The 17,501-nt window shown below is 51.5% G+C and overlaps 1 protein-coding gene across 1 annotated transcript in view; it reads right to left on the bottom strand.

Moving 5' to 3' along the window:
• RIN3 (Ras and Rab interactor 3) overlaps positions 1-17,501 on the bottom strand; it is a 119,726-nt gene that overhangs the window by 2,237 nt on the left and 99,988 nt on the right. Inside the window, exons 8-9 of the mRNA XM_069465236.1 lie at positions 9,467-9,598; positions 1,626-1,789 (exon numbers count right to left, since the gene is read on the bottom strand). Coding sequence (XP_069321337.1) covers positions 1,626-1,789; positions 9,467-9,598 — 296 coding nt within the window. The remainder of the gene's footprint in view (positions 1-1,625; positions 1,790-9,466; positions 9,599-17,501) is intronic.

Raw genomic sequence — 17,501 nt, 5'->3', positions numbered from 1 at the left:
GCCCTCCCCAGATCCCAGATATGGTGCTGAGGGGCTCCTCATCCCCGTCCCAAGCTTCCTTCATCCTGGTGCCAGGTGGTCCATCCCATGGATGCTCTGCCTGGCGCAGCACCAGGAACCCACAGGATGGAAGCAAGAAGGGATGCCTGGGGCAGGCCTGGACCAGGAGTGTCCATATCCCAGAGTTAGCAGGGGGGACAGGTGTGCCAGAAGTGGGTGGGGCACAGTGGTGTGCTGGAGCGGGCTCATGCTGGCTCATATCAGCTTGGGAGACCCAACTGCATACATCGCTTTCCAACTCCAAGTTCAGTGATGCCAAGTTGAAATTGGCCATGGTGGGAGTATTTACACCATGGAAATTGACAGAAGCTAAAATCAGAGCTTTTTTTTTTTGTACCCCCGGAGAGCCAGTTATTAAATATTTATCAAGATGCTATTGATTAGCCACAGTCAGTGGGCCTGTGTAGATACAAAAACTGAGTCTGGGAGAGGGGCAAGGATTGCTCAGGCTCACTCAACAAGCTAGTACAGAGCTGGGTCCAGAACTGGAGCCTCCTGCCTCCCAGGCCTGGGCTCTGCCTATTATAGATGGGCCATCTTGAAAGCCAGGGGTGGGGTTCCGGACAGGTGTGCTCTGGCTGCCAGGGCAGTGAGTCTGCACAGCTGCTAACAGCTCTGGATTGCTGTCTGGCTTGCTGGCCTGACTCCCTCCATTCTCCCCACACTCGGTCCTGCTCTGTCCCAGACCCTGGCCTGGGGCCCCTGACACCTGTGAACCATGGGCCCTGCCCTCCCAGAGGTACAGCGTCATATGCAGAGTGTTACAGCACTGTTGGGTGGGCGGGTGGGCAGCAGCAGGAAGTACTGAGCACGCATCTAACCCAGCCTGTGGGGAATGGGGTAGGGGGATGGGGTAATCCGGGAAGGCTTCTCAGAGGAGGGGGCTGTCTTGTCTTAAAGGATCGGCGGTGACAGCCAGTGAAGAAGGGGAGACAGGCCAGCGTGGGCAGAGGCTGAGTGGCCAGTGAATTGGGCTCAGCGTGTTGGGAGAATGGGGGTAACTGGATGTGATGCAGCCTCAGGTTGTGTGGGGTGATGGGAGTGGAGGAGGGGTGGGTGTCTGGTCAGGAATGGTTTGAATACTGAGTCTGTGTAGAGAGAGGCGGGGATGGCGGCTGGATTGGTGGAGAGCAGGCTGGGGGCGTGGGGACCTGGGCAGCTGCTGCATTGGTCCAGGGACCGAGGGGCAAGGATGTACATCGGCTCGTGGGTTCCCCAAAAGCAGGGACTGGGATGACAGGTCCACATCTCCAGCCCTAGCATGGAGCTACGACATGGTTGGTGCTAAGGAATGTGGAATAAATGCCTCATTCCTCCTGTGCCCATCTTTTCTGCCCAACTGGGACACCAATGCCTAGTGATACGTTTCTAGGCCCGCCCACGTCCCGGGCACAGAGCTAGACACGAGTAGAGGCAGGGGCTGGGGGCCTTTCCTCTGGCGTGGAATCTCTCGGTTCCCTTGAGGGCAGGGCTGGCCGCCAGTGCAGCCAGAAGACGACATCCTGAGCGGATGGCGTCTGCGGCAGGGTCCCGCCGGCCCCTCCCACTCTCGTCGCGGGCGTCACCTGCACGGAGGAGCGAGAGGCTCGGGCCTTGTTGAGCGTGCGCCTGCGCTCCCAGCGGTGGATGGAGTCCTGCACCTCCACGCTCAGCTGCCGGGTCACCGTGATCTTGTCGTAGTTCTTGATGTGCTCCAGGGCCCCGTAGGTGGTGGTCAGATAGTAGGAACCTGCGGGGACAGGGTGTGCAGGTTGAGCTAGGACCCTGCCCCGCCCCCCGGCAAAGGTAAGGACCCCGCCCCGCCCACCTTAGCCCCGCCCACCTCCTCCAGGCTCCACCCGCCGCCACTGCCTGGGGCTCACCTGAGTCACTGCCACGTGCTGAGCCAACTCCAGCCCACCACCCACAGCGAGCTTCCCAGAGTGCAGCCCCCCGCCCTCTCGGCCCTGCTCAGAACTTTACATTGGCTCCCCTTCAGGACCAAAGTCTTGCTTATTTTTTAAGTGATATTTTAAAATGAGTTTTTAATTTAAAAATGTCTTTTAAAATGCTTTAAAATTAAGGATACACGAGGAGCCGAGAGCTATGGATGCCTTCAGCGTACTGAAACGGTGGCTGGGAGACAGGGTGGGCGGGGGACTGCTCACTGTGCATCACCTACAGCCATCCCGACTGGTGACGGTTCCACTCAGGATTTTTCAACTTTAGGATGCTGCAGACGCGATTTGCATTGAGTAGAAACGGGACTTCAAGTACCCATACAACCATGTTTTTTCACTTTCACAGTATTCAATAAATTACATGAGATATTCAACACTCTATTATAAAATAGGCTTTGTGTTAGGTATTTTGCCCAACCGTGGATTAATTTAAGTGTTCTGAGCACGTTTAAGGTAGGCTGGGCTAAGCTATGATGTTTGGTAAGTTAGGTGTATTGAATGCATTTTCTACTTAAGATATTTTCAACTTACGATGGGTGTATCTGGATAAGGAGCGTCTGTATATGCTTTAAAGTTTTAAGCCATATGCATGTATAAATTAATCTAAAAAAATTTTAAGACGATGTAGAGGAAATTTTAATTACACAATTCCATGTAATTTTTAAAGATTTAAAATAAGCAAAATATTTGAATTGTTCATTTCTCCATTTCTTCTGACCTTAATTCACACATATTCTTATTATCTAATGTTTCCTAAATTAATTTAAGCTTTGATGTACTTCAGATTGTAAAACTTACATGAAGTTTCAAGATTGAAAAAAACATTATTTTACAAGTTCATTTCCCTTAGCTTGTTAGAGGCCTTGGCTAAAAGGTTTGAGAAGCACTAACTTTGTTGAGCCCACTTACTTTAGAGAGAGGAAATTGAGTCCCAGAGAGGGAGGGTGACTTGGCCAAGGTTGCACAGTGATCAGGGGCCAGAGGAAAACGAGCCCTGGGCACCCTGCTCTCCTCTGGTCTCTGGCGTCCCCCACTTCCATGGCACTTCTCTGGGCTTCCCTACCACTGGCCGGGTCTTTCTGCCCAGCCTTCCCGTGCCAGGGTGATGATTTTGACACGAGACAGATTCTGCTAGTGACCCAGTCAAATCCCATCTGCCTCTTCTATGAATATAAACTGAACTCTACTTTTATTTGTGGGGGTAACACTCTACTGAAAATACGCAGTTCCCAGGCTCCCTTGCCGCTGGCGAGGGAGAGGCAGGAGACTGTTTTGGCTCCTTAGATATAAGGGGAACACTCTGGGTGGGGCTTCCAGGAACACCTTTGACAGGGACAGACTCAGCTGATGTATCCCTCTGGGTTTTTGATTGTGCCCCTTCCTCCTGCCTGGAACACAAAGGTGAGCCCAGAGAAATAGTAGCTGTCTTGTGATAAGAGGTGACAGGTACAAAGACAAAGGCCCACATACTAAGGAAAGACAGACAGAGCTGTGTCCGTGACTCCCTGATGGCATGGCTGCAAACTGCCATCTTTATCAGTTGCTCACCCTGGACTTCTTGATGCAAGAGACAAACCAATCCCTTGCTCTGATTTACACCATTATTAGTTACATTGTAAGTTATTTGTAGCCCAAAGTGTTCCTAATTGTTACATTGGATGAAGCTGCCTCTACAACCAATATGGGGAAAGTTCCCACCCTTGTCAGGGTGGGCGAGGAGTAAGATAAAGGGATCTATGGCCACAGGATCACCTGCGTAGCTCCCCCTCCCTCTCTGGGACTCAGTTTCCTCTCTCTAAAGTGAGGGGGCTCAACAAAGGTGGTACTTCTCAAACCTTTTAGCCCAAGCTTCTGACAAGCTAAGGAGAATGAACTTGTAAGCATCCATGTAAAATATTTTTTTAATCTTAAAACTTCATGTAAATTTTGCAATCTGCAATGTCTCAAAGCTTAAATCAATTTAGGAAACATTAGGTGTTAAGAATATGTGGGAATTAACTTAAGGTAAGAAGAAATGAACAATTCAAATTTTTTATTTAAAATCTTTAAAATTGCATGTAACTGTATAACTACAATGAAAATTTCCTCTACATTTTTGTAAGATTATGTTTTAGGATAAGTGATACATTCACATGGCTCAAAAATTTAGTTGAGCTCAAAGCCTGAGCGGGCTAGGGAGCTGCCCCCAGCCCTTGCTGCCTGAGCGCCCATGTCCCCTAGTTGGCATGCCTGGACTGCTTCCTGTCTGCGAATTTGTCTCCCTGGCTGGTAACAGGAGGTGAGTGCAGTGTGCGACTGTAAACCGCCAGTTTTGGAGTCAGGGAGCTCTAGGTCTCTGCCCTGTGGCAGCCAGCCTGGGATCTCAGGTGAGTTACTGTCCTCTCTATGCCTCACTTTCCTCCTCTGCAAAGCCCATCAAGTGGTTGTGAAAAGTCAATGAGATGAGTATATGTCAAGAGCAGGGCCAAGGAATGTGTGAGTAACGCACGGTGGCTGCATGACCTCCAGGAGGTGCTCTGAGGCTTCTCATCCTGGTGAGTGAAGCGGGAGGAACTCCAGGCCCTGCCTTTTCCGAGCCAGCGTGGCCAACTTCCCTTTGCAGTGGGGCCATGCAGTGCCTGCCAGGACCACTAGGTGGCAGGCGACTCCCCCCCACCGTGAGTTTTGGAGCCAGTTCTCTCTGGGGCAGGTGTGTTGTACATTGATTGGAAAAACCCACTGCCCCTAATTAGCCCAGCATGGCCAGCTGTCAGCCAGCTTGAGGAGGGGATGTGGGCAAAGGAGTCCATGAGGGCATTTCTGGGAGAGGTTTGGATTTTGAGCTGGCTCCCAGGTGTCCTGTCTGCCCCATGATTTCCCAGAGTGGTGGGAGCAGGGGAGAGAGGCTGGAAAGGGGGCTGGGGTCCCGTCAATGCAGAACTCAGGCCTCTCCACTGCTTACAGGAAGTCCCTGATGTCACCCGCTCCATATGCCTGCTGCAAAGAAAGTGGGACCCAGTGGCTAGACCTTTGCTAAGTTACAGCACGTGGAACAGGCCCAGCGAACATGAAGGTCCCAAAGAGTCTGACTTGCAGGCTTCCTGCCCCGAGTGCTGTGGTCTGAATGTTTGTGTTTCCTCCCCACGCCCCCCAAATTCAGATGTTGAAATCCTAACCCCCAAGGGGATGGTATTAGGAGCTGGGGCCTTTTGAAAGGTGATTAGGTCATGGGGGTGGAGCCCTCATGAATGGCATCAATGCCATTTTAAAGGAGGGCCCAGAGAGCTCCTTGCCCCTCCCACCATGTGAGGACACAGCGAGAAGGCGCCAGAAAGTGGGGTTCCTCACCAGACACTGAATCTGCCACCCTCCGGAACTGTGAGGAGTAAATTTCTGGGGTTCAAAAGTTATCCAGTATTTTGTTATAGCATCCTAAGCAGACTTAACATCCAGCCACCTCTGCAGAATGCTAGAGCACCCAGACTGTTTGAGAACCCCCAGTCTAGCCCAATGTCTTCACTTGCCCAAGCCAGAAAGGTTAGGTGACTCGCCCAAGGTCTCCAGCCAGGCAGAGGCAGAAGTGGGCCCCAAATCCAGCCTCCAAACTGCTCTCTTTACTCTACCCATGTTAATTCTCTGAGGTTCAAGCAAATTAAGTTCCCAAGAGTCTGGGGACTCCGGGAGGGGCCCCCATCCCAAGCGTCTCTGAGCTCCACGGGGCTCGGTCTGCCTCCTCTCCTCTCCCCTTCAGGTAGGACCCCTTGTCTCACCTGCACCTCAGGGGCTGAGGTGACGGAGCACCTGTACACCCTCTCCTTCCCCCAGGCAAGCCAGGAGGGCTAAGCTGGGGGAAATGCAGAAACACCTCCCACCTCACACTCCTACCCGCTGCCGTGGGGTCCAGGTGCATCTCGGTGGAAGTTCAAGGCTGTTAAAAGGCAGAAGTCCCCACCCAAGCTGGAGAGCCCCAAGTCATCTTGGTGCCAGAGGCAAACACCTGTGAGGCTGGGCCTGTCCTAGGTGCTGTGACCTCCCACACCCTGGCTGGCCACTGGAGTGGGGCAGAGAGGTGCAGGGTGGCACAGGTGCTGCCCACCCCACCTGCTGGCATGAGAAGCATGGCGTGAGTCTGTCCTCTGGCCCTCGGAGTTGCCACAGGCAGGGCCTGACATCTTGTGGGCAGACAGGGCTGGTGGCGGCTGCGACTGCTCAAGTCTGGAAAAGCGCAGGCGGCAGCGCATTCAGGCAGCCTTGGTCAGAATCGTGAACTGTTTAAGACCTTTATGAATTTATTTGTACTTTGGCTTGTCCCCAAAATACTTAAAGTAGCTCAGAATAGACCATCTCTCCTGCCTAAAGGACCTCCCTTTCCCACCCAACCCCCCCCTCCCCGAAGCTTCTGGGAATAGCAAGAAGGATCCCAGGAGGCCACGGCAGGATTGGGGTGGGGGATGCAGGTCCACAGGAGGAGGCTGCTGGCCCAAGGATGTCCCTGCCCTGTCCCGGCTCAGCCACTGTGTCTGGCCTGGAGCCTTGCATGGCTGCAAGGATTCAGGCTGAGGATGGAGTAGGGGGACCTGTGGCTAAGGTGTGGGCGGCCCATGACCAGAGAGCGAGCCAGTGCTCAGACCATCTGCACAGAGCTCCATGGTCTTGCTCCATCTTTCCACCCACCAAAAGGCTTTAGTGGACATTGTCCCTTAGGCTTCACAACCCGGTGGGGTTGGTGTCATTCCTTTAGCAGGATTTTTAAATGATTTCTCCCCGGGTATATCAGCAGCACATGCCCACTGTGGAAAATATGGAAAACAGAAAAAAAAAATAAAGAGAAAGTGATACTGCTCTGTGTTCAGGGCTTTCCTGTCACCTGAGTCCCCTCTGCCCAATCTCTCCAACCCACCAGCCTACTCCGTTTCTTCTCAACATTCATCCGAATGTCATCCAATGGGAAATTATCTCGTTTCCTTATTTATTTAAGCTGTTTAAGGTCTGATTCCCATCCACCCACCCCGGAATGCAACTCCACGAGGACAGGGACCTGCTGCCACCTGGCACACAGCAGCAGCTCAGTAACATCTGCTGAATGAGCGAGCAAATGGCCTTGGCCCGGGTGCCTCTTAAGGGTCTGAGTGCTTTACTTGTTGATGTGTAAGAAGAGCCTTTTATATATTAAGACTGCTAATTCTAGGGGTGCTGATTTGTGAGAACACTTGCCCTTGGTTTATTGTTAATATCTTATCCTACTTATGGTAATTTTTTCTTTTTCTTTTCTAAACTTCTGGTAATTTTTGACACATAAAAGTCAAACCTTTAGAGGTGACAGGTATGGCAGCTACAGACCACAGTGAAGATTCCCGCTGAGTGTTCCTCTGGGGAGTAAGTGCTAGGGAACAGCGTGCTCAGGGTTTGGGGCACGAGGCCAATTCTACTCATAGCCTCCGACTCCTGCTGCCTCCCACTCCCTGCTGTTCTTTCCCCTCAGGCTGGTGGAGCTGGTGACAGACAGGTCAGGTCGGTGTGGCCTGGAGGCCTCTGTCCACCCCTTCAGCCTTGTGTGGCTTCTGTGTGCCTGCTCAGAGCTTCCCTTCCTTGGGGAAATCATGGAGGCCTGAGGAGGTGAACATCCCAAAATGTGGGGTGCAGAGTGAGGCATTCGTTCATTTGCAGGAGGCTCTGAGCCTCACCACTCTTGCCCTACACTGGAGTCTAAGTTTCTGGCATGGATGGGTGGGTGGGTGGATGGATGGTTCGATTGTGAGTGGATGAATGGATGGATGGATGCACAGATGGATGGATATATGGATGGGTGGATGGACGGACAAATGGTGGATGGATATATGGATGGGTGGATAGCTGGAGGAGTGGATGGATGTGGGTGGGTGGGTGGATGAGTGGACGGATGGATGGAGGAGTGGATGGATGGGTGATGGGTGGATGGATGGATGCACAGGTGGATGGATATATGGATGGGTGGATAGCTGGATATGTGGGTGGATGGATGGATGAGTGGATGGATGGATGAGTGGACGGATGGGTGGATGGGTGGATGGATGGAGGAGTGGATGGATGGGTGATGGGCGGATGGATGGATGCACAGGTGGATGGATATATGGATGGGTGGATAGCTGGATATGTGGGTGGATGGATGGATGAGTGGATGGATGGATGGAGGAGTGGATGGATGGGTGGATGGGTGGATGGAGGAGTGGATGGATGGGTGGATGGGTGGTAGATGGATGGAGGAGTGGATGGATGGGTGATGGGTGGATGGATGGATGCACAGGTAGATGGATATATGGATGGGTAGATAGCTGGAGGAGTGGATGGATGTGGGTGGATGGATGGATGGATGGGTGGATGGATGGGTGGATGGATGGATGCACTGGGCAGCAGATAATCATTGCTGAAGAAAGCTCTCCAGGATTCCTGGACCTCTAGGAAGAAAAGTTGTTCCAACTACAGGAAATTTTTAACTGTAAAGAGGAAAAAAACAAAAACAGAAACTCCAGAAGCCCCAGAGCCACAAGCCAAAGTTATATATGACAGCAAACTTTATGGTTTTAACATGCTCCCCTGAGCAGTCAAGAAATCACAGAACTCTGACATCAAGCCATCACCCCAGGGAATGGAACATGCAAAGAATGCAAACACATGCAAAAAAGGTCAGCTCATCTCAGGAACCACAAAGCCCAAGGGGGACACCGAGGGCCTGGGGTTCTCACTCCATCCCTTGAGGCTGACATCTCAGAGGACAAGTCAGAGCTCCCTCAGAGCTGTAATCTGTGCTGGCGGCCCCTCAAGAAATTCTTGGTGGAAGCGTGGCGCAGGCTAAGTGGGTGGGAGGATGTGGTGGGAAGGAGGAAAGAGGAAGGGAAACTGAGCGTGGGGTGGAACAAACCACACCTCTGCCTTCATCCTACGGGGGGAGCACAGGGCCTCTTACCCATGTCATTAACCTTGTCCCTCTGACAGAGGTCCCGACCCAAGGCTGGATGAGCAAGGGGCCAAGAGTTCCAGGGGGCACCCCTGTCTAAGAACTGTGGGCACTGGCCCCCGCGTCAGCTTCATATTTTACACAACCATCTCCTGCTGTTCTCTCTGTGGAGACTGCCTTTTCCCCTTCTTCATTGGCTGGCTCCTATTTATCCTTCAATGCTCAGCTCAGGTGTCACCTCCTCCAGGAAGCCCTCCCTAACTGCACAGTCTGGGTAACATGCTCCCATACTCTCTGGGCTTCCTGCCATTCTTGCACTTGTCACTTAGTGGTGACACAGTCTCTTTACTGGCTTATCTCTCCTCCTAGTCTGGGCGCTTCCCGAGATCAGGGCCTGTGTAGGATTCACATCTGCATTCATGGACCCAGAGCTCGGTGGCGACTGGGACCCAGGAGGTGCCTGTTGGGCCACCCGGAGTGCCCCGGGCGTGGCTGAGTTGGGCGTGTGTAATGGGCCTGAGTGGACGGGAGATGGCCCGGGGTGGTGACTCACCCTCTCCCAGCTGCAGGGCGGGGTCCATGAGCTCCATCATGTACTCCACGTTGAGGAGCAGCTCCATGAGGTTGCTGCGCGCCAGAACGTACATGAGCACGGGCAGGAAGTCGTCGGCCCCATAGGGCTTCCCTGGGAGGCGGAGGCAGAAGGTGGTGAGTGCAAGGCTCTCCTGGTGAGTTTTCCCTGCCGAGGGCGAGGGGCATGGTTTGCTGGGTGGAGTGGCCACCCCCGGAAGAGGAACGTTCCCGATCTCTCATGACTCTAAAGGAGGGAGGACCCTGGGATCAGTCTCCTCGGAGGCCCGAGACACAGTCCAGGTTTAGGAAGAAGGAACTGAGAAGGTCTGCAAGACCCCGATCCCCTCCCGTTTTCTCGTCCTCCCCACCCTGACTGTCCCGTGTGCTGCTTGTTTGACAGTCAAGTTCACATCACACTTATTCACGGGCCCACCCAGAAGCAGCAGTCTGCCCCAAATCCATGTTTTCTGGGAAGGTTCCATGTCCCCGTTAACCACACGTCTCCCTCCCCACCTGCAAAACAGAAACCCTCTCCCTCAGTTAGATGCCACAGGGCCCGAAATGCCACCATTCGACCTGCCCTCTTTTGGGTTAAGCAGGGCCTTTTCCTAAGGGCTTCTTTTAAGACATAAAGACCCCTGGAAGGAAGAATGCCTCACTACTGCCTTTCGGGGAGGTGTTCAGAGCATCTTGACAGCAACAGCAGGGCAGCGGGGGCGCCCTGCAGAGGGACAGCGCAGGCCGGGAGAGGGAGGCGGCCCCCAGATGCCTCCCTACCTTTGCTCTGGCCCGACTCGGAAGACTGCCCCTGTGGCAGCCCAAAGCCGACGGCTGGACCTGTAGGGGGAGAAGCCCGGCAGGGACAGAGGCCTCCTGGCAGGGCTCCGCGAGTGCGCTGGAGAAAGGAAGCCTGGCCAAGCGGCTCCGCACTGTGGGGAGAGCCATGCCAGGTCCCCAGACCCACCTTCTCTCTTCCTCTAACCAGAGCGAGTCCAGGGCTCCGGCACCAGGAGGTGCTTGCTAGGCCTCAGACTGGGGGTTGCCAGGCCTCGGTGTGGCCCCATTTCAGAGCTGCTGCCCTTTGTGTTTTGGGTGAGATTAATAATCAGCCCAAACACATGCCAGGCAATTTACAGTTCTTTCAAAAAGTGTATTTCTACTTGACCTGTTTACAAAGGACTTAGGTGACTATCGGGAAATACACCCGATAAAACAGCAAAATCTATATAAAAATTTGAAAAACACCAGTTCCTCTCATAAATTACAAGAGTAATTGTACTATAGGAAAAAGAAAAATACGAATAAGCATGAACCTACACAACCGCTCCTTTACAGCTACAAATTTGGCTGTGAGTTTCCTGGTGGCCAACGTGGAGAAGAAAATGCAACCACTTATATTCTTCTCATTGTCCATAAGAAGAAAATATACCTGTTTCTTGCAGGGAACCAAATTATTTTTCTAATCCTTGGCTCTACAATAAATTTTTCACATGTGGCTTCATTTGGGGGACGTGAAGAGACATGGTTGGCAAGTTCCTACAGCACACATGGGGATGTTTCACCCGGCGATTTTCATCCCAGCCTCGAGATGCGGCTCAGGGCAAGCACTTCCAGGGGAGGAAAGCAAATTTCCTAGTGGACAATGAACATTCTCATCTGTTCCTCCTAACCATGGGATTGCTCACCTTACTGAAGAAAAGACTTCAGAGAGCTTAAGTGCCTCTTCCTTGGCCACTCCCACTCTGAATTCCTGAGAGGTACAGAGTAAAGGCTGGGCCTCCCCACTCAGACTGGGGTTCAAATCCCACCTCTGCCACTCACTAGCTGTGGACCGTGGGAAGTACTTTCCCTCCTCTAACCTTGGCAGAGAGGATGGAGGACGAGGTGCTCAAGGATGTTTGAGGATTAAATGAAGTGACGTGGGCAGTTAGTGCCATACTGAGGCCTAGGCAAAAGGAAAAATGTGTGTTCTTATACATATTTATCAAAATATCTTCTCGTGTTGTGAACCAAGTGGAAAAAGTTAGTGAATGCTCTACACTCACAAAACACAACTGTGTATAAAATCCTGTTGCCAGTCTGTTTGCACACCATCGTTAGCCCTCATGAAACTCACGTGGGCCTGGAAACCATGGGCAGATTGCAAATCACTCTTCCTGTTGCAAAATAATGCAGGATCATAAAACATTCAACAGTGTGTTTCTATTTAAAATGTTGATATTTTGTTCATCATGGCTTTTTTCCATTAATTTTTATTTCTTAAAATATTGCATTAAAATATTATTTATCTTGCCATATGACCCCAAAGTTCTACTCCTAGTAGTATACCAGAGAGAAACAAAAACATATTTCCACACAAAGCCTTGTACACAAATGTTCATAGCAACATTGTTCATAATAGCCAAAAAGCAGAAACAGCCCCAAATGTTGATCGACTGGTGAATGGATAGACAAAATGTGGTACGCCCATACAATGGAATACTATTTGGTAATAAAAGGGAACAAACCACTGATACACTCCATGATGTAGATGATCCTTGAAACCATTATCCTAGGCTGGGCGAGGTGGTTCACGCCTAGAAGCCTATCATCCCGGCACCTTGGGAAGCAAAGGTGAGAGGATCGCCTGAAGCCAGGAGTTGGAGACCAGCCTGGGCAACATAGAAAGACCCCGTCTCTACAAAAAGTTAAGAAAAAATTAGCCAGATATGGTGGCACACGTCTTTGTCCCAGCTACTTGGGAGGCTGAGATGGGAGGATCGCTTGAGCCCCAGAGTATGAGGCTGCAGTGAGCTATGATTGTGCCACTGCACTCCAGCCTGGGTGAGAGTGAGACCCTGTCTCTTAAATAAAAACCAGAAAACATTATCCCAAGTGAAAGAAGCCAGTCCTAGAAGACTACGTATTGGACATGTTGTATATTACTGACTCCATTTATATGGTACGTGCAGAATAAGCATATCGATAGAGAAAGAGAGTAGAGTAGTGGTTGCCAGGAGCTGGGAGGAGAGAATCGGGAGTGACTGCTACAGAATTCTGGGGTCCAGAATTTCTTTTTGGGGTGATAAAAATGTTCTGGAATTGGAGTAGTTTTAGTCACACAACCTTGAGAATATACCAAAAACCACTGAATTGTCTTTTAAAAATATATGTATATGCGCACACACATATATCTCTCCATAAAATTTATCTCAATTCCTGAGTTTTTCTGGCCCTTGCCCTACATCTGGCACCTAAGGCAAGTGTGTCACCCACCTCCCCCAAATCCTGGCCCTGCAGGTGGTGCTCGGGGCAGTGGCTGGCACAAAACAAGCACTTGGTTGATGGCAGCCACTGTGAGCAGGCCCTGGCATAGGCCCAGCACACAGAGACACAGCAAGTGAGTCACAGCCGGTCCCTGCCTCAGGACCTTCCCAGTCTAAGGCCAGTGGCTCTGCCGGGGACTGTGATTCTGGGGTCACGTACAACCAGCCACGGGGGACCTAGTGTTTCTTGCCGGCTCAGTCCTGTTCTAGCCTGGTAACAGTGCCCGAGACTGCCCGCCGCTCCCTCTTCCCTCATTGTCCAGTCTCCTCTTGATTTCCAAGGAAACAGAACTCCTGGCGTTAGCTGGGGCGTGGCCACCCCAAACGGAGACCACATTTCCCAGCTTCTCTTGCAGCTAGGTGCAGCCACGGGTCTAAGTTCTGGCTCCAGAGGAGCAGCACCGGCACTGCGGAGGCCTCGGATAACGTTTGCCCAGCGAATGTGAGTTCTGCTCATCACTCACCCACGTCTGTTGCCCAGAGAACACTGTGCCTTGTGGCCTTCCTTTCTGGCCACACTCCGTTTCTACGTCTGCACGATGGGGCCAGCAACACCAGCCCTGATAGACTGTTAGGGTCTTTGATACGCAAGTGCCTCAGAACCTGTAAAGTGCTAAGGAAAAGTGAATTATTACTGACATCTGTGTTCTGCTTCCTCAGGTGGCCTTAGTTTTCCCACCTATAAAATGGGTGGGCTGAAGGGGACGGTAACACACAGCCCTGAAAAGCAGAGTCAGAAAAACCCAGAATATCCATCCCAGGGCATGACTCACCAGCTGTGTGGCCTTGGCCAAACTGCTTGACCTCTCTGAGCCTGCGTTTCTAGCCGTGTGTGAGCTGACACAGACAACACGACTGTCCTGCGGGGCTTTGGTGAGAATTCTGTGAACTGATTCACACGGAGTGCCCCGCCACGCTGCCACGGAAACGCCCGCTGAGGAACAGCCACGCGCCTCGGATGTCTCCAGGTTTCTGTGCCCGCCCTGCGCAAGATTAGGCAGCTTTGGGAAGCGTCCCGTCACCTGAGACAGGACTAAAGAGTTCCCGGGGAAAGATTGGTTTGCAGATTGAGCTGTTTTTCATGTGGATGATTTAATTATTGGGATCCTGGCATCTGGGGATTTTTTTTCTTTTTTGATTTATGAGCTAGAGAACAAGACACGCCCACCGGCACGGCCGGGAAACACAGTCCTGCGCCTTCTGCAGCCCACCCATAGCTCACGCACTGGTTTGGAGCCGACTGCCTTGAAGATGTAACTTACTCTGCCTTGAAGATGTAATTTTTTCTCGGTGTTGTATTAGTAACTCACCAAGAATAATCAGACAAGTTACTTTCCTTTAAAGCACTGGTTCTCACCCAGGGTGATTTTGTCCCCCAGGGGTATTGGGCAGCTCTGGAGCTGCCAGTTGGTGGGGCAGTGGGTGGGCTCCCAACTTGTACCCTGGTGTTCCAGGCCTTCCCGTCTGGGCCCACGGACACTTCTCCAACAATATTTATTCTACTCTCCTCCAGCCAGACTGTCCAGTGCCTAGATTCTAGCCAATGGCCTCAGGATAAGTCACCTGCCCTGCTGTCCCTGGGCTCTGACCGCACTCACCCATGTGACAGGCCCCTCCCCTTGCCTTCCACGTCTCCCTTACAGCATTGACATCTGTGGGATGCTTTAAAAGGCAAAGCATACTTTACAAACGTTATGTCGAGGAATTCTTAAAAACGACACCATGAGGTGGGTTAGGTTCATTGTGCCCCTTGACAGATGACAGAAATGAGTCTCGGAGAAGTTAAGCTACTTGCCTAAGGTCACGTGGCTGGAATGTGGTGAACCAGGACTTGAATCCAGCTTTTTTTCTCACCCACAATCCCACCTTCCTACTAATTTGACACTCTTCCTTCAAGATCCTCCTCCTCCATGAAGCCCTCCCGGCCTGCCCCCCAGTCACTGGCGCTTCCTCTACTTTCCATCTTCCAACTCAGGGTGACGTTCTGCTCCGTGGCCCTCCCACATAACATCTCCCTGGGCTGCATCACAGCCCATCCCCTCAACTCGTTCACTCCTCCAGGCCTCTGCACGCACAATTCCCTCGGCCTGGAACACCCTCCCTTCCTGCCCGTTACCAGTTTCTCCCCGTCCTCTCCCGCATGCTCAGCACAGCTGGATGGCTCCTGCTCCAGCTCCCACATGCCTCGCCTGTTTCAGAGCCGGCCCTTTCCTCACCCTGTGAGCTCCCTGAGGCTGTGTGACCCAGGGCAAGTCAATAAACTTCTCTGAGCCTCTGCCCCATGGCTGCCTTTCCGGCCCCCAGCCCAGGCTTGGGCCATAGGCTGTGGACAGTGGGCTGAACTGAGCACCGTGTGTTCTCACTGGGCACCACTCTGTCCTGCCCAGCGTTAGGTCGGGGATGCTCAGATCTGCTGTGGGTCTTGGGCAGAGGTGTGCTGGGAAAGGCTTAACAACCGGCTCTCCAAAGGACAATAAAAGCCCTCATTTGCAGCATTTGCCAATGTCCATGATATAAATATTTCCACAATGGCCAATTTCAAACTACTTACATGAACATGAAGTTGGGAAGAGATGCACAGTCAGCTCCCATGAGCCGGCAGGAGCTGACTCTAGCACACCCATGGCCGTAGCTTCATCAAATCTGACCTCATTCTAAGGAAATCAAGGCTCAGAGATGGGAGAAATTAGCTCAAAGGCCCACAGCTGGTCAGTAGCGGAGCTCGGACTAAAACCTGGGTCTCCTGCCCCTGACATTGGCAAGAAATGTCCACACAGACACACTGACCAGATAGCTACTCGTGGACCAACACAAACTAAGCATCCCTTAAACACATGGGCTCCCATCCCATCCTTTTGGGGACAGTTAAGGATGTATCCTCCATTCTCCTTCCCGCAAAGCCTGGATCCCAGGCTCAGTGGGGCCTCAGGCAGTGCCACTGGGATGCTGGTTGCAAATACTTCTGTGATCTGAACACCTGTCTTGGGTGGATCGGAGATCGCATCCATCTGGCTGTGCATCTGGGAGCCCTGCTGGGTGTAGCCTGCACTTCCTGGTGATTTCTGCTTGCTTTTTGGCCAAGCCACATCTGTTTGCCACCGGTAGGAATGGGGGCATTTCAAAGAGCTGGCTGGAGCCTTATGCACGTTCCGTAGGCTGGGAGATTTCGGAGAAGGAAAGCTCTCTTTCAGGCGGGAATGAACTGAAGGGTGCTCACCTGGGTCACACAGGAAGTGAGGACAGATCAGGAGGCCCCTAACTCTGCCATGGAGGTAACTATGTGACCGGGGGCCGCTCACTAAGCCACTCTGAGCCTCAGTTTTCCCATCTGAAAACTGGGGAATAATAATAAAACTCAGGCAGTCTGTTACATAGGGTGGTTGTGAGCACCAAATGAGTGGCTGAGATGAGGTTTCATCATTTAGGAAGCATTGTCTAAAAGAGGGGTTAATGATATTTTTTCTGCAAAGGGCCAGATACTAAATATTTGTATTTTTATTTTTTAAAAGGCGAAAGATCTTTTCGATCTGAAGAGAAACCAGAGTATTATTTTTTAATTTTTTTGACAGAGTCTCGCTTTGTCACCCCAGCTAGAGTGCAGTGGCATCATCATCATAGCTCAAAGCAACCTCAAACTCCTGGGCTCAAGTGATCCTCCTGCCTCAGCCTCCCAAGTAGCTGGGACTACAGATGTGTACCACCACACCTGGCTAATTTTTCTATTTTTTGTAGAGATAGGGTCTCACTCTTGCTCAGGCTGGTCTCGAACTCCTGACCTCAAGCGATCCTCCCGCCTCATCTTCCCAGAGTGCTAGGATTTACAGGTGTAGTAAATATTTTTAGTTTCATGAGCCACATAGTCTCTGTCCCAACCATTCAACTCAGCTTTTGTAACATAAGCAGCCCTAGATGCTGTGCAAATGAATGGATGTGACTGTGTTTCAATAAAACTTTATTTATAAAATCAGGTGGTGGGCCAGAGTTGGCTGGGGGAGCCTATAGTTTGCAAACCCCTGATCTAAAGGAAAGGATTTATCATCTTATTATAATACACTCCACCCCCCCAATTGTTGACCAGGCTCTTACTGAGAGCAGGGTTCTGATGCAAGAACCCCGGGCAGCACGAGGCTCATGACCCTGCTCTGCTTTGGCCCTTACCCTCCCCCACGACACCCACTTAAAGGTACTTGCTTCCTCCTAGAAGTCTTCCATGAAGACCTCCACACCAAGTAGGCGTGATGCTCTTGCAATGAGTTTCCCTGGTGCTGTCACTGCGGAATGGAAAAATAAGTATCATATGTAACTCAGAGAGGCCTTCCCTGACCGCCTAACTCAGAAGAGCAGGCTCCTCCGACCTCCCCAGGGCCCCACACTGCCTTACTCATCCTAGTGGCAGGTTTCCGTGTCTAGGAACGCATTTCATATTTCTGTTTACTTTATTGCCTGTCTCCCCCAGCTAGAATGTGAGCTTTACTCAGGCAGGGACTTTATCTTGCTCACTGTTTATAGCCAACGCCTCAACAGTGCCTGGCTATAGTAGGTGTTTAATAAACGTATTTGCTAAGTGAGTTGAGTGAATGAATGAAGGAATATCATTTATTGCACTGCGTGGTTGTTGCTTGTTTAATGCTCTGTTTTTCACTTGAATTGGGAACATCCTAAAAACAAGGACTGGGTCTTTCTGGGTTTTGCTGTTAGCATCTGTATCGT

Source organism: Eulemur rufifrons, chromosome 2 (assembly GCF_041146395.1).
Source record: "Eulemur rufifrons isolate Redbay chromosome 2, OSU_ERuf_1, whole genome shotgun sequence".
In the NCBI taxonomy this organism is placed as follows: Eukaryota; Metazoa; Chordata; class Mammalia; order Primates; family Lemuridae; genus Eulemur; species Eulemur rufifrons.
This window is presented reverse-complemented; position numbering and strand designations above follow the sequence as displayed.